A 22080-nucleotide genomic window follows, 5' to 3' on the forward strand; every position below is an offset into this window, starting at 1 on the left:
AAAAGAAACCAAATAACCTTGAAAAAACATAGGTTAAAAAAAGCACAATACATTAAATATTTCTGGGCTCCTTCCATGTTCCTGATAGGTGCTAAGTTCTTTACAGCCATTATTGCACCAGTCCTCACTACAACCCTGTGATTGCTCTTCTCTTTCTTCAAGAGCTATTTTCCAGGGGGCTATTGACCCAAGTCACAGATGAAAGTAGATCAATACATGTCCCCAGATGGACGGAACCTGAGAACTGTGCAGTAGTGGACCGATTTCTCAAGTCTATCCTTCTCTCCATTTTACAGATGAAGTGGTCGCAGAGAGATAACTCTTCCATGGCCTCATAGTAAGAGTCTGACTTGGGACCAGAGTCTAGCACTGTTGGGCCTCGGTTCACTGTCTTCACCAATATGTTCTATGGCACTTGTTCTCAACCTAGACAACTGTGCAGGGAACATTTGCTCATGTTTGGTGACATTTTTGGTTGTTTGCAGGGAAGGAAAGTACTACTGGCATCTAGTGGTTGGAGGTCAGGCATGCTGCTAAACATCCTACAAGGCATAGGACAGTCTCCTCAACACAGAACTTTTCTGCCCAAAATGTCAATGGCGCTGTCCCTTGAAAAAACCCTACTATAGGGCTGGATTTCAGGTCAGGGAACATGCATTCTGGCTCTGGATTAGACGTTTTTATGTATAAAATGGAGATACTAATCTAACAGAGTTTTTAAGGATCTCATTGGCTCATGATGTTTGCATTTGAGAAGTAGTGGTGAAAACCTTCCAGTAAAGGAATCATCACTCGTCTGTCCTGAGCTCCAGAGATGCTTCCAGAAGAGGTAGCTCAGGGTATTTAGGCAGAAGCCCTAAGACCCTGTGAAAACCCATTTATACCTGCCAGTTCACCTGTCTCAGAGATGGCCGGGGCACCCTCACCACAAGCCAAGAGTGTAGGAACGACAACTCTCTCTGCGCCTTAGTTTCCTCACGTGCTCCTCGTTCGGGTTTCTCCCGGAAGCTCCAAAATGCTGAAGGAGGCAGCCCTGGGAGAACGGCGGAGGCTGGAGCCGAGCGAAGGGGAGGGGCGGGGAAAGGAAGGGGAAGAGCGGGGCGGGGCCACGCGGCGGAGGTGGGTAGCTGGCTGGGGCGCGGGCGAGGGCGGAGGCTCACGCGCCGACCCCACGGCTCCGTCAGCTCTCCTTTGCTCCTCCTGCACCACGGCCCCGGGGACCAGGTGAGAACTCGGGCTTGGGGAACCGAGGGCCCCGGCTGGCTAGACCTCTGGGCCGGGCTGGACAAATGGAGGAGCGCGGGGGAGGAGGTGGGTTGAAAGGGGAGTCGGTGACATACACACACACACACACACACACACGCGCACACACACACGCGGAGTCCCATCCTTCCCGGCCGCTGCTAGACACAAACACACACCCCCCTCCTACTAAGGGAGGTCTCATGCCTCCCCAGCCCCTGCGACACACACACTCCTACACCTGCTACTGCTTTCGGTAAAGGGTTGCCACCCCTATCCAACCCCGAAGACCCCTCCCTTTCTTGGGAAACCTGGTTGGGAAGTCTCCACACCTCCTCTTTAGGAATCATAAAAAAATGGATGCCCTCATCCCTACGGGGTCTCCCTGCCCCGTCGCTGCAGGAGGTACCAAAGGTGGATTCTCCTCCCCAAATTAATGACGGGGTACTCGGTGCGACTTCTCTCCATCCCGGCTGGAACGTTCAGGGTTTCCGTTTGTCCTGGGACGGGTGGGCGAGGAAGAGAGGGGGGCTTTTAGCGGGTGGGCCGTGGAAGGGAAAGGGCGGTTTGGCTTGTGTTTTCCTGGCTCAGCCCGGAAGGCCTGGAGAAGGCAGAAGGCGGGGAACTGTGCGGTGCGTCGGATTAAGGGGTTGCCCCCTTCCCTCCTCCTGAGACCTGTCTTTGCTTGAGGAGGCCCCTCCGAGGAGTGAGTGACTAGGGGGGCTGGGGATTGGTGGCCAGCTGATTGCATTTTATGGCTGTGGCCAATGGCTTTCTACCCACGCTATCCACATTGAACTTCCCAAACCGGTCCGGATGGCCCCTAGGTTTCCAAGGCCCTGGGAACCAGTGATGGGAGCTGGGCTTGTTCCTGCCCGTTGCAGATTTGAGATTAGGGGAGTTGAGTGCTGGGAACATGGCCAATTCTAATCTGTGCCAGCTGCAGCTTCAGAGACAGAATATAGGGATGAAGGGTCTAGTCCTGTCCAGTCCAGGGGATTCCTGTTTCACAAAAGGGATTGTAGCAGAGAATCTCTAGCTGGGTGATTAAAAATGTGCTTTAATTTGCTACTAGACCCTATTGGAGAAGGAAATGGCAGCCTACTCCAGTCTTCTTGCCTGGAGAATCCCATGGACAGAGGAGCCTGGCGGGCTGCAGTCCATGGGGTCGCAAAGAATCCGACATGACTTAGCAGCTAAACAACAACAGCAGACCCTATAGATATTAGGAGATGTGTCGTCCCTGGTGCCTCAGTGGTGAAGAATCTGCGTGGAATGCGGGAGACTATCCACACTGAACTTCCCAGACCGGTCCGGATGGCCCCTAGGTTTCCAAGGCCTTGGGAACCAGTGACGGTAGCTGGGCTTGTTTGTGCCTGTTACAGATTTGAGATTAGGGAAGTTGAATCCCTAGGTTAGGAAGATCCCCTGGAGAAGAACTCCAGTATTCTTGCCTGGGAAATCCCATGGACAGAGAAGCCTGGCAGGCTACAGTCCACGGGGGTCCCAAGATTCCACATGATTTACCAATTAAACCACCATCATCACTTCCCATCTCGCATAATTACCATGTGGGATGTTGAGTATGGTAAATAAATATGAACGTCTCTCAGTTAATTTTGTCCACTGTGATAGAATCTTTTAGCACTTGTGCTATAGGTCAGGAGATAAGTTGTAAGGAATAATGGAAAAGATATCTCTGTGTCCAGCCCAGCCTTACAGTATTGTTCTGGAAAATATAAAATAATAATGTATTTGTTTATATAAAAATTAAAATGGTTTAAAAAATAGATATATAATTTAACAAACAGCTTTTATTATTGGGACCGTCCTGGAAATTCCAGGCCATTGAGTCACAGAGTATAATTGTGGCAAAGTTTGTCCCTCTCTTATTATGGAAATGAGACTTACAAGTAAATAGAGAGTAATTTATGGCATAATGTGATTGGGAGCCAACCTATTTAGTGTGGGTAGTAAATAAAGAAATTGGCCATGGTCATATGTTTGAGAAGGCTTTCTGGCAAAAAAAAAGGCAGTGGGACTCAAAATAGTGTCTTCAGCCTTACTTTCTTCTGTATTCTTTTCAGCATTTTATCAGGCTAAAAAAATAAACATAAGCTCTCAGAGATGATACCATTAACATTTTATTATATGTGCATCTAGATCTTTTATTTTACTGTGGATATATGTATATTATGGATATATACATAAAATGTAATAATCGGTATTTTATAATTTTTTCACATCATAGACATATTTTCATTAAATAAGTGTCAACATCATCTTAATGGCTATACAATACTCCATTGTATGCTGCTGCTGCTAAGTCGCTTCAGTCGTATCCGACTCTGTGCGACCCCATAGACGGTAGCCTACCAGGCTCCCCTGTTCCTGGGATTCTCCAGGCAAGAATACTGGAGTGTGTTGCCATTTCCTTCTCCAGTGCATGAAAGTGAAAAGTGAAAGTGAAGTTGCTCAGTCGTGTCCGACTCCTCGCGACCCCATGGAATGCAGCCTACCAGGCTCCTCCATCCATGGGATTTTTCAGGCAGGAGTGCTGGAGTGGGGTGCCATTGCCTTCTCCGACTCCATTGTATGAATTTATCATTATTTAGCCTGGAAACTCAGGTTCCTGGAAAATAAATTTTTGGGTCAAGGTGTGTACAATTTGATATTTTGGTGGATACTGCCTGGTTACCCTTCATCTCTATGCCCATCGTCAGTGTGTGAGGACAGTAGAAGCCCTCGTTGGGTCAACTGAGTGGAGGCCACTAATGGTTTAAGATACTTTTCATTTCCTCCAGTGACAAGAGACAAGGTGACATGAGAGATTTGACGGTGCCCTGCATTGAAGAGCTTCCTGGTAGAATTAATCCTTAAAGAGACTGAAGTGGGTTTCAGGATGGCAAAAGAGGAGCCCCCGAGTGCGTCAAAGGACTTGCAGGAGCTGCAGAGGAAGCTGTCTTTGCTGATAGCATCTGTCCAGAGTAACTCAAAGGTCAGTTTCTAATCAGAGCACATAATGGAAAATTCCCAAATAACACTAGCTTAACACCGTAGAAAATTATTTCTCCCTTAAGTAGGAGAAATTTGGAGATAGGTCAGAATCTTTCTAACTCACCACCATGTCATGTTTAAGTTGTGACCTTCAAACTCACTGACCAAGATGACTGCTAGAGTATCAGCCATTGAATCCACATTCTAGGCAGTAAGATGTTATGGGGAGAAAAAGACTTGCAAGCCACCTCCAATTTAAGGAGACTTCCTAAAAGTCACACATACACAAAACTTCCAGTTGCATCTCACAGACCAGAATTTAGTTTTCTAATCATCCCTTGTAGCAAGTGTAATTCTTTAGCTGGAGATAGAAGCAACTCTCAGTCTGTGCCACAGGTACCATCCTTTTGTTTTGTTATAATTTTGACCTGTTACCCTAAAAATGAGAGACTACTAGAGTCCAGTGTTTCACTAGAAACCCAGTGTCCAGTGTAAATATGACATAGAACACATGTGTGACTTAAAATTATCTAGGAACCACATTTTAAAAGTAAAAAAGCAGGTGAACTTAATTTTAATAGTTATTTTACTAAACCTGAGATATCTAAAATGTATCATTTTAACATGTAATCATTATAAAAATATTAATCATAAAAGTTGAGATGTTTTATATTCTTTTTTACTAAGTTTTTGAAATCATTGTGTATTTTACACTTATAGCACATTTCCATTTGAACTAGCCACTTAACAAGTGCTCAGTAGCCATTCAATGGCAGTGAGACTTGAGACAGTATATTTTGGTTTTTTGAACTTTTATATCTATTGTTTTCTTCCATGTCTTTCAGTATTCTTTCAGGAGAAAAAAACAGCTCTCAGAGATAATATTATTAACATTTTGTTGAATGTCCTTCTAGACTTTTTTCTATGCAATATACCCATAAAATACATATATGTATGTAACAAAGTGAGCTGGTTGATGATCTGATTTTTGTATTCGATGCCACAATTCCACTAGGATCTCTTTGAGGACCCATGCCTTTGTAGTCTAGAGCAGTATACTCTATAGGGATCTTTTCTGAACTCATCCCAAAATGCCTCTGGCACTCTGCATTTAGCAAGCTATTTTTAGATGAGACAAGTAAGTTTCTAGTCAGCAGGCTGAGATTCTTGTTACTAACGTTAGTGAGAAAGGTGCTCATACTCATCTACATTTTCAGTTGATTCTCATTATCTGTGTTAGTTCTGTTGACTCACCTCAGACACTGAACCATTCCAATTGCATCTCACAGACAGGTTGAACCATTCCTCAAATGGGAAATAGGTTCTGGCAAACTTCTGGTGCCAACATTTTCATCAGCCAATAAAACCATAACCTATTTTGTGTGTCTTTGTTTAAAGGGACCTTTATCCTATACATACTGTTGATTTATTAAGGTTGAACTCCAGGCCAACAGCTTATACTATATAGGCAGCTGTATCTCTTGCCTGAATGAAGTTTGTCTGGTGTTTGCCTTTTCTCTTTAAGGCATATCACAGCCTTCTTATTCCTAGGAATACAAGCCAGTACTGCTACACATTTTAAATGGGAAAATCACCACCACCAACACAAGAAACCCGTAAAAATGCAGAAAGAGGTGGCAGTAAATATACCATGAAAAGGACAGTTGTGTAAAGAGCTGAAACAAGAAGGCAGAGTGTTAATCTAGTTTGACCTCAGATGGGAGCACGTGCCTCAGGCAGTTCAAGTTTTTCGCTGCTGTGTGCATGCCCATAAAAGCACCTTAAAGGGTTGATTTTGGGGTTACAAATCAATTTTAGTGATAGGCAAGTTCACAGATAAGGATTCTGCAAATAATAGAAATTGACTGTATATTAATTAACCATGGTTGAGCACTTACTATATGCTAGGCACTTGGCATGTCTTAACTTATTTAATATTCACATCTACCTTCTAAGGTAGGCATTTCAAAGCAAATGAACTCTGACTTCTTGACATTTCTTCGTTTTTTCACCTTAGATCCTCAGCCATGGTCAGTGGAGTGGGTTTGGACTAGATAACTTCCAGGGCAATCGACTCCCAGAATGAGGGAGGGGTCATTAGTTGGCTCAGCCTTGATGTTCTTCAGATAGTCCTGAGGTAGAGTAGTTTCTGTTAAATTTTTAAATTATATTAATTGAATTAATTAGTATTAATTGTGTTTACTAAAAACAATAATATTGGCAGACAGAGGAAGGGAAATCACCTGTAAACCCATCACTGATAAATCCAGTGGTGGTATTATCTTTGTTGTTTTTGTTATTATTAGGCCTCTTCAGTATGTAATTTTTAGATACAGTGTTTTTAATTATGGCAGATGTAGTTCCATATCTTTGTTTGATATTGTATATTGGTGTTTTTCCAGATTGAAGCATAGGTCTTCCTACCAATTGCTTTTTTTTGTAGTAGAAACTTCCCTCAGATTGATATACCATAATTTACATAGTCATCCCCTTGCTTCAATGATATTAGGTGATTTCTTTGTCCTAAGTAATTTATGTCCTTAGAGTTCATAAGCCCTTTGAGTTCCAGATAAGAATAGATGGTTTCCAGATTGAGTGTTTGTGAAACAACTCCATCATCTCTTTTAGGAAACCTCTTGAACATAAAGTCTTAATGTCTTACTTTTAGGCTGACAGAGTCAGAAACCTGCCCAAAATAGCTTAAACAAACAGTGGAACCTGCCAGAACTTTGGGGAAATGTAATGCTGTCTCAGAAGCCAAAGGCAAGAAGTAGCAGGGCGGAGCCTCAGGAGGGGTCGCTGGGGTCAGAAGTAACTCTCAATACCCTCTCTTGAACCGTATTGCTCCTCATTATAACTTTTCCTTGTGTATCAGCTTCATTCTTCTCTCTCTGCAGCCTGGCTTCCTTTGCTGTTCTCTTCACTTGGGCAGACACACTTGCCTTTAACTCCTCACGTTTCCTCCAGTTCCCAGCTGAAGCCCGCTGTGGAACTTTGTCTTGAGAGTGCTTGATTCCTAGGAGCAAGAATCTGCCTGACCAAGTCACCTATAACCAGGGAGATGGCAGCTGGGCTGGGACTTTTCATTTCATGGGTATAAGCATGGCTTCAGGGGTATACCCCTGCTGTGGGAGGGGCCAGTTTTCAGAGAGGAGAGAAGAGAGAGCGAGCATGGGCTGGGCAGATACCGCTTCCCAACCCCACCCTGTCAGTGCTATCTCCATGTGGATTACCTGTGACAAAATAGTTTTGCTCTCATGCTGGCCCTTTCCTTCCACAAAGGATGTTTTTGAATTACCTCCTTTGCACCTGGGTTCCAATCCTGAATTATAGGACCATAATCTAGAAGAAACTATCACATAGAACCTTGGATTTGTCATTACCAGTGATTTTAAATAATCCTGATTCCTCTGCCCTCCAGAGCCCTTCTGGTAGCAAAGGACAGTGGATACTGATCATTTTTTTTTTGTTCTCAGACCAGGGAATTAGCCTGTCTTCTAAATAGTTCCAGGTGGAGGCTTTATGTCCTTAAACACTGGCCGCATTGTCCCTACTTTGGAACCTCCCATACTCATGTGTGCGTTTTAAAATAAGTCATCTTTGTCCGACCTTGGGCTAGTTGCTCGGGCTCACTGACTCTACATCTCATCTCCTCTAAAATAAGCAATGCCAGGCTCATAGATTTGTTGTGAGGATGATCTCAGATGCTATTTGAGAAGGCCTTAGCACAGAGTCTGGCACTTAATGGTGCCAGTCTGTTCCAACTTTGCATTCCTGGGTTATTCAGCACTGCACCATGCCTGTAAAATCTTGATTAGAATACCTGGATCTATTTCAAGGTAGGGATGGAAAATGTTCCTGAGTGATAAGCTCTTCCACTTTCTGTCCTTCCATTGTGTCACCCTCTGTTGCCTGGGAGAATGAAAAGTTAATTGCTATATTCTAATTCCCAAATTTAAGTAATGTTAAATTTTCCCTTGTTATCTATCTCGTAGCATTGTAGACAGAAATAGGAAGTTTATTGAAGGTCCTTAAAATAGTACTTGGCACTTGAGTATTTAATGAATATTCTCTATTATTACTAGGCATAACTGAATCATATCTTCCCCTTCTGAGACAGACTGTCAGAGCAGGGCCATCCTCCCTAAGGGAAGACAATTGCTGGGCTTAATTGTGCGCATCTCAAATTGGTGTCTTTGCATATCTGAATGACTTTATATTTTTTGGTTGTAGGCCCCAGATTTAGAAGAGGTTAAGAAAAAATTAGATTTCTTTAAGGACTATAAGTAGTCCCTTCCTGCATTTCTTCTCTTGGATCCCCATGCCAGATGGTCCTGTTGATTTTTCATTTTTCATTCCTCTTTCATACAGCATGTCTTCCTCCTCTGCCATCAACCTAGTTTTGGCCATTATTATCTCTTGCTAGTTTCCCTGCAAATCTTCCTTGTTGCCTCTTCCATAGGACTGCCAGGTTCATCTTTTTTAAAAAAGTATTCCTTTGAATCTAAAAAAATGGTACATATGAACTTGTTTGCAGGGCAGGGATAGAGATGCAGACATAGAGAATGGACGTGGACATGGGGGAAGGGGAGAGTGGGACAATCTGAGAGAGTAGCATTGACATATATATGCTCAGTCAGTTCAGTTGCTCAGTTGTGTCCGACTGTTTGCGACCCCATGGACTGCAGCATGCCAGTCTTCCCTCTCCATCATCAACTCCCAGAGCCTACTCAAACTCACATCCATTACATCGGTGATGCCATCCAACCGTCTCATCCTCTGTTATCCCCTTCTCCTCCCGCCTTCAATCTTTCCCAGCATCAGGGTCTTTTTCAGTGAGTGAGTTCTTCGCATCTGGTGGCCAAAGTATTGGAGTTTCGGCTTCAACATCAATCCTTCCAGTGAATATTCAGGACTCATTTCCTTTAGGATGGACTGGTTGGATCTATATGCTACGACGTGTAAAATCATGTTGGATATATATGCTACCATGTGTAAAATAGCTGGTGGGCAGCTGCTCTATAGCCCAGGAAGCTCAGCTCAGTGCTCTGTGAAGACCTGGAGGAGTGGAATGGAAGAGTGGGAAGGAGGCTCAAGAGGGACTGGATATTGTATACTTCAGCTGATTCATGGTGTTGTACAGTGGCAACTAGCACAACATTGTAAAGCACTTATATGCCATTAAAAAATATTAAAATCTTTACATTAGTCAAAAAAATTATTCCTTTGGTTGTATGACAGTCTTGCCCCAAAGCCAGCAGTTTGCTTCTTATTTTTTTCTAGATAAAGTTTGAGTGAGCACTTTCCAATATAAATAGGATGTGAGCCACATATATAGTTTAAAATTTTCAAGTAGTCATATTAAGAAACATAAAAAGAACTGTGTAAATTTAATTTTCAATAATATATTTTATATAACCCAATATAAACACAATATAATTTCAACCTATAATCAATATTAAAAATCATTGGTGAGATATCTTACTTTTTAAACAAATTTTATTTTTTAATTGGTGGAAAACTGCCTTACAAGTGTTTCTCCCATACAACAATGCAAATTGGTCATAATTACATATATATACATATATAGATATATGTATACCTTCCCTCCTGAGCCTCCCTCACCTCCCCGCATCTCACCCTTCTAGGTCATGAAGCATTCTTTTTTAAATACACTCAGTGCACCTCTCAATTCACATGCTAATTTTCCATTGGAGATACTTGGTCTCTATTCAGATTTCATAAAATGTATAATTGGAAAACTATTTGAAACATACCCAACTTATTTGAAATATAATTAACTGTTTTCAATGACTGAATCAAGTAGCAATTTTTAAATTTAGATTAAAAATCTAGTTTATTGGTCACACTAGCCATGTATCAGGTGCTCAGGGCCACATGTGGCTCCTGTACTGGACAGTCTGGGTATGAAGTCCTAAGCCTGGAATTCTGGTGTTCCAGCCTCATCTGCTCCTCCCCACTGTGACTGCTGGATCTCTTGTTTATGAGGATCAGAGAGAACAGTTTATTCTGCCAGATGACATCTGGGGGTTTACTCAGGGTATCTGTGGATTAGAGCTGGAAAGCATCCAAGATCTGAGGCAGCTCGAAGAACTAGCCCTACTCCCATGGCCCCTCTGCCTCTCTCTCACCTCTTAACAGCCCTAACCAGAAGATCTCACTGGGTTCTGATGCTGGAGTATCCACACGGTATTTCTAGCTCAGAGGTGATTCCTGACACAGTCAGCCTCTGACAAGAGAAGCTGAATAGCAAAGTCTTAGATAGCTTTTGTCAGAAAGGAGTAGCTGGAGGCGATGTAACCAGTGTACCTTATGCCATTTTGTGGCCGGGCAGGAAGTAAAGTCTGTCAATACTGAAGCCCCAAGACCGATAGCTGTGGCTCCTTTTCTAGTTAAACAGAGTGAGTCCTGTGCTTTTTCATCATCAACTTGAACTACAGAACCCTCATGCCTTCCAGCTTGTCTCCAACTTCCTGAATCACTTGGGTGAACAAGTCATTTAGGAGCATGTGTTTTGATTAGTGGCACCCATGATTACTGTAGCTTGAATTATGTCTTCAATTTACCTGCTGGCCTACATGGCCCAAAGGAAGGACCATGTTTGATGGGGAAGAGTTCTGGAATGATGGAGGCTTTCAAGGGAATGGGAACCAGCATGCCAGCACTGGAGAGAGAGAGATGGCATGGAGCCTAAGAAGATGAGGGAAGCCTACCCTTAAGAGGGTGCTGTAAGAGCAGATTAGCTAAGATGGTGTGGTCAGGCTGTCTTGCCCCATGTCCTCTCACTCTTGCCCCATGTTTTGTAAATGATGATTATGTAACAGCTGAGATCACTTATAGCACTGCGCATGTGCCTCACGAGGTACTTGCTTGGCCATGGGCTACTTTTGTTCTCTAATCATATTTAAGCTCTGCCTGGCGCGCCCTTGAGGCTGTGCTGTGTTGTGTTGTATTGGGGTGTGTGTTATGATGTGTTGTGCTGTGATTATGTTATGCTATATCTGCTGCTATGGCTCCTGTGCCAGCCTGGAGAGAGAAACGTGTCTGCAGTTCCTACAGCTCTTCGAGTTTTCTCCCAGCTTCCCCGCTGTCTCCTTGCCTACCATGGGTTCAGCGAACAGTGAGATACAGTGAGATCTCACAGCAGATACCGAGGGCCTGCTCTGTATTAAAGCGGCCCTCCCCTACTGAGCAAGCTCCAGAAACCCTTTTGCCTGGTGGAGGAAGATAACCTACCTTTTAACACAGCATAAGCTCTCAGCAGTCATCAGGCTGTGGCTTGATGGGTATCAGGTTGATGACATAACATTTTCTCCTAATGAAATGGCAGCCATTGCAAACGTGTGACATCCAGAGGGAAAGATTTAGCTTTGAATGCCTAGATTTTGCCACTTGGAAGCCATGTGACTCTAGGCGAGTCATTTCATCCCCACTGTTTCTCAGACTTTAATGTGTGTACAGATCACCTGGTGCTCTTGTTAAAAAACAGAGTCTGATTTGTCACATCTGGGTTGGGGCCCAAGATGCTGCATTTCTAACAAGCTTCCAGGAACTTCCCTGGCAGTCCAGTGGTTAAGACTTCACCTTCCAGTGCAGGTGTGGGTTTGATTCCTGGGTGGGGGGCTAAGATCCCACATGCCTCCTGGCCAAACTAAATAAATAAAACAGAAGCAATATTGTAACAAATTCATTAAAGATCCCCCCCCCACCAAAAAAAAAAAAAAACCCCAACAGGCTCCCAGGTGATGCCAAGTAGCCAGGACTTAACCTCCCTCAGTAGCCTCAGCTGTGAGGTAAGCAGCCATTTGAACATATGTTGAAGTCAGTCGTCCGGCTCTTTACAACCCCATAGACTGTAGCCCCCCAGGTTCCTCTGTCCATGGAATTCGCCCGGCAAGAATAGTAGAGTGGGTTGCCATTCCCTTCTCCAGGGGATCTCCCCAATCCAGGGATCGAACCCCTGTCTCCCCACATCATGGGCAGATTCCTTACCATCTGAGCCACCACATCAGAGCATATGCTGAGTATGTCTTCCGAGAGGGTGTGTGTGAAGCAGTAGTGCCTGGGTCTTTCCTTCTTTCACAAGACTTGAGGTTGGGTGGGCCCTCACACTTACCCCTGTCCACAGCTGCCTTAAGTTGTTGCTGGGGCAATTAATGTCTTGGGAGGATTATTATTGTTGACTTCTTATCAGCGGGCCTTCCAACCTTATGACCTTGGCTTATACTTCCTGCAGTTCGGGCAAATTCATCAACCTGGCATTCAGACATGGCTTTCACACCCGCTCTTCTGCTTTGTCTACAGGTGGTTTCCTTTATGCAGTCTCCAGTGGGTCAGTACCTGGACCGGCATCCTTTTCTGACCCTCACCTTGCTGGTGTTTGTTGCCGTATCAGCTGTTCCTGTCGGCTTCTTCCTGCTCCTCGTGGTGCTTACCTCCCTGGCTGCTTTAGTGGGAGTCATATTACTGGAAGGTATCCTACTCAGTTACCCTCTTGGAAAATGACTCAGGGCACCTGCCACTGCTGTCAAATGTTGCTGTTCTTGTCAAAGTCACATCAACCAAGGCAGCTTGTCAGAGTAGTTAAAACATGGACTCTGGAGTCTGTTAGAATTCTACCTCCCCCAGTGTGATTTTGGACACGTTGTTTACTCTCTGTGAGCCTCAAATTCCTCATATGTAAGATTAGGGATGTAATAATACTGTCTCAGATCATTGTGAGGATTGAAACCTACAGTTCTGTAAAGTACTCAGCACAGTCCTTGACACAGAGTAGCTTCTCCATGAATGCTAACTGTTGTCATTAAACAGAGAAGCCGTTTACTCTGCAGTCTGAGCATCTGTTGCATGCCAGGTGTCTTGCTGAGTATTGAGGGTCCCCCTTCACCTTTCCTCCTGATGTCCCCCTGCCTGTTGTCAGCTTCTCCCTGAGTTGCTAAGTTAAAATTACCGAGAAAGTAAATCTGATCGGCTCAGTTTGCCTTTTCAAACCAGATCACAATCCACAAAGAGATGTTTGCCATTTCTTTGTGGTGGTTAGCCATCCTTTGAAAAATACTGATCTAGGATTTTGTGAATCTTTATGAAGAGACAGCACATCTGTTTACTTTCTCTACTTTCCTTCCTTTCCATGGTCCATCCCTGAAACTGTCACTGTGGAGTACCAGGTGGGCAATTTGACCACTTGTGAGGCAAGGGGAAGGAGGTCTTCCATGGAGCATTTGCCATGTTATTAAATCTACACTGGAACGGGAAATTTGGCTATGAGGAAGGCAAGAGGAAGTGTGCTGAGCAGACAAAAACTACCACAGACTGTCACGTGTGTGATGGTTATTTAATTGTCATGCCATCACTTAGAGGTAGTTATTATATTCCTTTTACAGATGAGAAACTAGAACTCTAAGGAAGCCCAGGAATTCATACTATAAATCCTTAACTAGGGTTAAACTCAGTCATGTCAACTATAAAAAGCTGTGCTCTTTCTGTAGTACCTTTTACTATTTTCCCCATATATCCCATATTATAAAAATGTATTTGATCTGCACTTATTAGATGCTAACTCATTAATATTCCCATTAAAAATAATGATGGGTAAAATGATCCTTCAGACCTGACGGTTACTGTGTAATGGTTGCCAGGTGGGGTTGTAAAAGATGTAATCAAATGTTTAGATTTTACTTTACTTAGCCTGCATAGGCTTTATTTCCATAGATTGTAGATAAGTGCGAGTTATAGTATTTGTTAGGCACTTTGAAACATTGGACATAATTTACCACCCCTATTACTGCCTTGGCTAACTCCTTCTAGAAGATTCCATTGGGAGTCCATCCTTGACCTTGAGGGTGAGGGGGTTTCAAATTCAAATACCCATGGGCAAGGCAGATAGCAGAAGTGAACAAAGCAGTCCAAGAATGATACAATTGGATACAGTGGGGCCTGGAGGAAACTGGAAGGCCAGTCAGTTGGTGCCATGCAATGATGCTCATATGGGTATTGAGACTATCTCCCTTCTTAAGCAATGCCAGAAGTCTGGATTTTTATGGGAAATCTCTGCACTTAAAGCTTCTGAATTAACTGTTGTTCTAAACCCATTGGTACAGGGTTTGGCATCTTCAGTCTGTTTCAGATGAATGATTCTTTTGACTTGCTCTCTTCTAGGACTGGTCATCTCTGTGGGCGGCCTCTCACTGCTTTGTGTCCTCTGTGGCTTGGGCTTTGTGTCACTCGTCATGTCAGCGACGATCATGGTGTCCTACATGGTAGTCTCCAGCCTGATCAACTACTGGTTTTCTCTCAGGTAGGTGCATGTCAGTGCAATAACTCAGTCTTTACCATTTGGGGAGATTTTCACAAATAACACCCTAACCCTGGTCACATCACACTCAGTCTCCAAAGCTAGGAAGTGCCTAGTATCCTCACATCTCTTATGGAGAAGTGAGGTTTCCTTCTCAATTTTTTTTTCTTTTTCTTTTTTTAATTATCAGGTAGTAAGGTAGTAATGCTTTGGTGGCAAGTAATGAAAAACCTAAATAGATACTAGCTTAAACAAATAGGAATTTATTTTTATTGCATAACAAAAAGCTGGAGATAGCTCAGTATTGGCACAGAGCCAACCCAGTGTCCTCAAGGTACCAGGCACCTTCTGCTTTTCTGTGTTACCCCATTGACCTGTCACCTCATGACCACAGGAAAGCTGCTGTGGCCCTGGCTCAACCAACCACATTCAAGGCAGGATGAAGGGAGAAATGAATGAGCCCTCCCTCACCAATTGAGTGTGATCTTTTTTGTCAAGTAAATGAAATCTTTCCCAGAACCTCCTACTTTCTTACCTCAAACGACCTCATTGGCTGGAATTTTGGCAGATGGCCATTCTAAACTGGAAAGGAGGCTGGGAAATGGAGTACAAGCCCACAAGGAAAAAAGCTTTAAGAATGTGTGTTGGTCAGCCAAGCTCTGGTGTGTGCCATAGTTCCCCACCATGCGATATCAGTGTTAGGAAGGCTACTTGAAATTCAGAGAGAATCCATGGAGCCAGTTAAGTTAATATCAATAGTGCTACCTCCGCTCTCACTTTCCTCTGAAATCTATCATCACTGGGATGAAAAAAGACAGACCTAGTTCTCTCCCCCTACTACATCTCCCTTCTGTTAATGATGTAAAGAAATAATTAATTAGGATTTAGTGATAGGGTCTGAATCCCAGCTATGCCATTTTTTAGCTGTGTGATCTTGAACTAGCTATCCAACATCTCTGTTCTCAGTTTTCTTTCATGGGTTAAACAGGGCTACTCCTTGCTCTGCCTCTCTCACTGGATTGTTGTAAGGACACAAATAATAATTGGAGAAAATGTAATATCCAAATTAGAACAGGGAAAAGGATCATAACCTCTACCCCTAACTCAGGCATTTTAACCTCTGGCATCCCCAGTTTCCTCATCTGTAAAGTTAGTGTAGCCCCAAATCTGATCTGGTTGCAAGAAGCGGCCAAAAATAAACCAACAAAGAATGTCATTTATTCAGTCCTGTACACTCAACATTGCTCTTTAAAGAGGCCTTAGAACTAATCATTTCCTCTTGTTACCAAACAGGCTGTTGCCACAACACAACTCCAGTGGTGACTGTCCGCTGGCCATGAAGTCTGCACACATAGAGGGGCTCTACCAGGAATGACCAGCTGAATGGAACCAAAGGTTTTATTCATCTCTGGAACACTGTTGGATCATCTTTGCCGCTTGGGATTATGACTTACAAGGGACTGGGTAAACACTTCCTGGAGGTGTCCTCTAGCTTTTTCACTTATTTGTTGGGTCCTACAGTAGACAGTTTTGGAGATCTTGTTACTCTGGGTCAGTTCCATCAGCTGACCCACCCTTACAAGGAGAATCAGCAAAGAATCCCTTTGGCTTGGTGGCTCTTTGAGCCTCTCATCTCTTCCCCAGAGATCCAGACCTGACTTTGACAAGGTCCTGAGCCTCTACAGGCCAGTGACCTGATTCCCAAAGGCTCAGATCTTGTATCTAAAGTCCAGTTTGGGTAACCATAGATTGTTTTTACTTTTTCTTTCTTTATAATGAGAGCTGCTTATTCTTCACTCATTTGAAAAAAAAGATAGGGGGAAAAATCCAAAACAGAACAAGTTCTTCCATCTTATGAGCCTTTTATCAGAAAGATAAATAGCATTTGGGAATAATGACCTCTCAGACAAAGTTAGAAAATAGAGTCCAATCTTATCCTTATGGCCAAGAGCTTTTTTTCCAAAGTCTAAAGGTATCGTTTCCACCATTGAATACTGTTCAGTGATGTTACTATTTAAAATATTTGCACTTGACACTTTTGTATTAAGGAAGTTGTCTTGTTAAGCCATTTCTTCAAAAAGTCCTATGCAAATGCTAAACAACCACAAAAATTTTTAAATCCTATGGGGTTTCTATTTCAGTAGTTTATTTGCTATGGTATTTTATTAAATAAATATTTATTTAGATGAGCTTTTTTTCTTTATTTTTATTTCAGAATTCTCTCTAGACATCATACCCATTCATTCCTTCTGTGTCAATTTAATGGCAGATCCTGGGTAATAAGGGTTTTCTAGTTGCTAATGGTAGACGCTCAACTCAAAATGGCTTTAAAAAATGGAAGCAGAGGGGGAAGAGATTCATTTCACTGAAATAAAAAACCAAGAGTTAGGTCTTTAGGCACTGCTGGATCCAGGGTCTCAAGTGATATCATTAAACATCTGTCTCTCTTCATCTCTCAGCACCACTTTTCTCAGTCTTAAATGACTTTTACACAATCCGTCCCCGTGTGGAGGTCCCGGCAGCTCTAATTTTATATCAGCCTCATAGTTAGCACTCCATATTGGGCAAAGAGGCTGCTCTTTTCCAATAGTACATTCAGATTTTCTGAGTTTGGCTCTGATTGGACAGACTTGGGTCACGTGGGCAACCCTGAACCAACTGCAGGAGAAAGTGGGGGATGGAATATGCTGACGGATCAGGGCAAGGACAGATATGCATTCAGGAACTAGGAGAGGGAGTGGGTAAGCCCCCTCTGACTCTGCATAGGTGGGAGTGATAGGGTATTAGAGATGGGAAGACCATCTGACCCCAAAGGAAAAAGGGCAGACAGAAGCAGGTACTTGCTATTTGATTCAGGAGAACATGAAGCCCTTAATTGGTACTTTTCTATATCCCATGACAGTCAGCCACACCTGTTCCTAAAGGTGACTTCAACTCTATTAAAGAACAAGAACTACATATCCCTGCCAATACATGGGAGTGTAATATTAAGTTACCGTTTATTGAATGTTTCCTACTTACATGCAAGTGTCTGCTACTAGCTGTCTAAACTAAATACCCTGCTGGGTTCTGAGCTTCAGAAATGAAGAGTGAAAAGGCCCTTTGCCTCCTGAAGTTTACTTTCTAATGTAGGAGTCACTTAACAAGTGTATTAGTTATCTCTTGTTGCATAACGGTTTACAAAGAGCATGTTTGTTATCCTACATTTTTGGTATGTTAGAAATAGAGATCTGGCTTAGCTGGGTCCTTTGTTGTTTAGTCACTGAGTTGTGTCCGACTCTTTGTGACCCCATGGACTGTAGCCTGCCAGGCTCTTCTGTTCATGGAATTTTCCAGACAAGAATACTGGAGTGGGTTGCCATTGCCTTCTCTAAGCTGAGTTCTTTGCACGACTGCAATAACAGTGATGTTAGGGCTGGGTTCTCCTTTGAGGCTCAACAGGGAAAGGATCCATATCCAAGCTCACATAGTCATTGGCTGCACCCATTTCCTTGTAGGCTTTGGGGCTGAGTTCCTCAATCCCTGTCATAAAGAAGCTCATAACCTGGCAGCCTGCTTCTTTAAAACTACCAAGGAAGAGGGTCTGTAAGCAAGATGGACGTTACATGCTGTAACACATAATCATGTACACATAATCACATACAACCTGTTACTTTCATTACATTCTGTGGGTTAGAAGCAATCGGGTCCCACTCACACTAAGAAGAGGGATCACACAAGGGAACACATATCGCGGATGGGAATCATGGACGCCACCTTACAGTCTACCTGCTACAACAAGTAAACAAAATATCAGATTATGATAAGTGAATTAAAGAAAGCCGAAGGGGCAGGCCATGTCAATCACAGCAATCTCTGAACCACAGAATGAGAATTTGTCACCATGCCAAGAGCTGGGGGGCAGGTATTCCTAGCAGAGGGCACAGGATCACAAAGCCCCAAGACTGGAAGGAGCTTAAGGAAAAGAAATGATGTCAATGTGACTGAACTTGGTGAGTAGAAGCTAAATGGAGGACAGACAGGAGCCCATCATGCAAGACCTCATAGGGTAAGAAATTTACAGCAAAGAGCAAAGGGAAGATGATAAAGAATTTCACACTTTGCATTAAGAGAAACGTAGATTAGACTTAGATTTTTAAAGATCACTTGTGGCCGATGGATTGGGGGTCAAAAGGCCAGTTAGGAGGTCTGCGGAGGTCCACAGCAGAGGATGGTTTACACTAGTGTAGAGAGCTAGCAGCATTTGGTGATGGATTGCATGTGGGTAGTGGAGGAAAGGGGCACACAGAATGGCACCTAAATTTTTAATTTGAGCCAGTGGGTAGTCAGTGATACTATTTTCTGAGATGGCATCTGAGCTTTTCTCATATTAAGTCGAATACACCTTTTTGACACCAAGAGAATGTCAAATGAACAATGGCTTAGAGAGTAGATCTGGGCTGGGGATATAAGATTTGGAAGTATTTTCAGTGCTGAGAGCTTTACACAGCCTTCTTATGGAATATTATCCAGAGAGTAGGCAAGAGATCATTTAAAGACATTTTTCTGATCATATAAACAGCCTTGCTGCAAACTGCAAGGTACAAGGTGTTTTCCCATTGCACTTAAAAGTGCTAAGTCCTTTACATCACAGGCTATATCTGTTGGCTTCTCATTCTTCATATTTCCTTAGCCTCTGGATTTTAGAGTAAATGAAATTAGGGTTCAGGGCTGAAATGATTCGCCAATTCTGCCAAGATGTGACATACAAATCAAAGTTTGCAATTCAGGCTCTGTCTGTCACACTACTGGAGCCTGAGGCCTTGATGGACAAATGAAATAAAATAATATACAGAACCCAGCAGAGTGCCCGCCACAGAATAGGCCCATAAAGAATAGTTGTCAAAGTGCATGGTGCACTGTTATTTGAAACTGAGTGGAACAGAAGCACATAGGTAACCTATAGTTAATAGCCCAGAGATAAACCCACACGTCTTTGGGTGCCTTATCTTTTTTTTTTTTTTTTTTTAGTGTACTATTTGCTTTTTTAATAACTAAAATTCATAAACCAAAATTTGTTCATTTTTACACAAATGATTCTGATTGGTGCATACTTTTCATTACACTAATTTACCAAACCCTGAGTTTTGCTTCTCCATTTCTGGTTAAATATGTATCACTCTAAGCAAATAAAAATGTTTAAATAAGGGTCCTGCATTGGTGTTTAGTTATTTGAAATTAGGTTTTCATTCTGAATAGTTTCAGTAAAGTATATGTTATAGTAGAATGTCTCTACCTGCTTTAAGGTCTGTCTGAAATTGATAAAATACAACCTTCCTCCTGCTTAAGAGTGCATCTTTCATTATACAAGTTAGCAAATAGCTTATATCAGTACAAATGTCCAACAATGTAATTAAATCATTGCCATCTGAAATACTTTATACAGGAATAATTTATCTCTTTACACTAGTAAAGCCTTGCATTTCAGTAGGTTCTATAGCTTCTGTATCATCACTTGAAATTTACAGGCAGGCATTGAAGATACTTCAGCTGTTACAATACTTTTTATCCCCAAGTTTGATAAGCCACCTCTGATTAAGCCACATGTAAATGCTAAATACTTTGATGCATGTTCTAAATATTGTTTTCCTGCAGACATTTGAGTAAGCAGGCGAAATTTGTTGTCCTGAAGTACATAGATGCCCTGATGATTTGTCCTTAGATTGTCGATTTGTTTCTTGAATACTGTAGTCCAGAAATCTTTACAAATGAACTTCATGATATCTAACTCATCCTTGAACCTTGCAGTATCTTTTGTAAACCTTTCTATCAATCCTTGTCCCACTCGAAACCCCATGTTTTCCAGTTTAGTTATACAGCGTCCATTTTCCACCTCCCCCTGCTCCGCGGACTTGTACACTCCAGACACCATCTCGTTATGCAGAAGCAAAAACAACGCCTCGTCCGCCATTTCCTGCTTATTCTTCCAAGCTCGAGGTTTCGGCTCCCGTTTGGGTCCGGCTTGGGGATTCTGGATAGCGCCCCAACCGCTTGGACAGCTACGCGGCCGGCTCAGTCCGAGGCCAGGCCCTCGTTGCTAGGAGACCAGGAATCCACGCAGCTTCCTAAAGGCTGGTAACGGAGCGAGTCTGGTCCCGGGGCGAGCTCACCCCAGGGCCACTCAGCCCTACGGCTGAACGGGAGAGTCTCTGGGTGCCTTATCTTTGACAACAGAAGGCAAGAATATACAATGGAGAAAAGATGGCCCCTTCAATAGGTGGTGCTGGGAAAACTGGACAGCTATGTGTAAAAAAATGAAAATACTTCCTAACACCTTACACAAAAACAAATGGATTTAAAGACCTAATATAAGAGCAAAGCCTATAAAACTCTAAAGAGGAAAACATAGGCAGAATACTCTCTGACATAAATCAAGCAAGATCCTCTATGCACCTCCCAGAGAAATGAAATAAATGGGATCCAATTAAAACTTTTTGCACAGGAAAGGAAACTGTGAGCAAGGTGAACAGACAACCCTCAGAATGGGAGAAAATAATAACAAATAAAACAACTGACAAAGGATTAATCTCCAAAATGTACAAGCAGCTCATTCAGCTCAACACCAGAAAAACAGCCCAATCAAAAAGTGGGCAGGAGACCTAAACTGGCATTTCTCCTAAGAAGACATACAGATGACTAATAAACATACGAAAATATGCTCAACATCACTCATTATTAGAGAAAAACAAAACTACAATGAAGTATTACCTCACACCGGTCAGAATGGCTATCATCAAAAAATCTACAAACAATAAGTGCTAGAGAGATGGTGTGGATAAAAAGGAACCCTTTTGCACTGTTGGTGGAAATGTAAATTGATACAGCCACTATGGAGAACAGTATGGAGATTCCTTAAAAAAACTAAGAACTACCATTTAAAAATTTTTTCTGTGTTTTTTTCAGTCACTAAGGCATATCTGATTGTGACATCATGGACTGCAGCACGCCAAGCTTCCCTGTCCTCCACAATTGCTCAGAGTTTGCTCAGAATCATGTCCACTGAATCAGTGATGCCATCCAACCACCTCATCCTCTGTCGTCCCCTTCTCCTACCTTCAATCTTTCCCAGCATCAAGGTTTTTTTCCAATGAGTCAGCTCTTCACATCTGGTGGCCAAAGTATTGGAGCTTCAGCTTCAGCATCAGTCCTTCAGGTATCATCACAGTTGATTTCCTTTAGGAATGACTGGTTTGATCTCCATGCAGTCCAAGGGACTTGCAATCTTCTCCAGCACCACTATTAGAAAGCATCAACATTCAGCCTTCTTTATGATCCAGTTCTCACATCCGTACATGGCTACTGGAAAAACCATATGTTGACTACACAGAACTTTGTTGGCAAAGTGATATCTCTGCTTTTGAATATGCTATGTAGGTTTGTCATCGCTTTACTTCCAAGGAGCAAGCATCTTTTAATTTCATGTCTTCAGTCACCATTTACAGTGATTTTGGAGAAAATAAAATCTGCCACTGTTTCCACATTTTGCC

At 42.8% G+C, this 22080-nt stretch overlaps 3 protein-coding genes across 4 annotated transcripts in view; 1 reads left to right on the top strand and 2 right to left on the bottom strand.

The window, feature by feature from the left end:
• The window catches only part of DNAH3 (dynein axonemal heavy chain 3), a 234734-nt gene extending 233707 nt beyond the window's left edge, over positions 1 to 1027 (bottom strand). Inside the window, exon 1 of the mRNA XM_069570315.1 lies at positions 897 to 1027. The gene's annotated coding sequence lies outside the window, so the exon portion shown is untranslated. The remainder of the gene's footprint in view (positions 1 to 896) is intronic.
• On the top strand, positions 1025 to 22073 carry LDAF1 (lipid droplet assembly factor 1). 2 transcript variants are annotated; one of them, XR_011252695.1, is made up of 6 exons: positions 1087 to 1224; positions 4047 to 4240; positions 12565 to 12733; positions 14419 to 14557; positions 15848 to 16018; positions 21497 to 22073. XR_011252695.1 is itself a non-coding variant. In XM_069570307.1 (5 exons), the coding sequence occupies exons 2-5, from the start codon at positions 4145 to 4147 to the stop codon at positions 15927 to 15929; spliced, it is 486 nt and encodes a 161-aa protein (XP_069426408.1). In that variant the 5' UTR covers positions 1025 to 1224; positions 4047 to 4144; the 3' UTR covers positions 15930 to 16743. The 2 variants fall into 2 exon arrangements, 1 of the variants encoding a protein (XP_069426408.1); XM_069570307.1 differs by lacking the exon at positions 21497 to 22073 and having other exon boundaries at positions 1025 to 1224; positions 15848 to 16743.
• LOC138429127 (trafficking protein particle complex subunit 6B) lies at positions 19550 to 20599 on the bottom strand. Its single transcript, XM_069570314.2, has one exon. The coding sequence runs from the start codon at positions 20502 to 20504 to the stop codon at positions 20028 to 20030; it is 477 nt and encodes a 158-aa protein (XP_069426415.1). The 5' UTR covers positions 20505 to 20599; the 3' UTR covers positions 19550 to 20027.
• Positions 22074 to 22080: the final 7 nt, after the last annotated feature.

Source organism: Ovis canadensis, chromosome 24 (genome assembly GCF_042477335.2).
Source record: "Ovis canadensis isolate MfBH-ARS-UI-01 breed Bighorn chromosome 24, ARS-UI_OviCan_v2, whole genome shotgun sequence".
Classification (NCBI taxonomy): domain Eukaryota; kingdom Metazoa; phylum Chordata; class Mammalia; order Artiodactyla; family Bovidae; genus Ovis; species Ovis canadensis.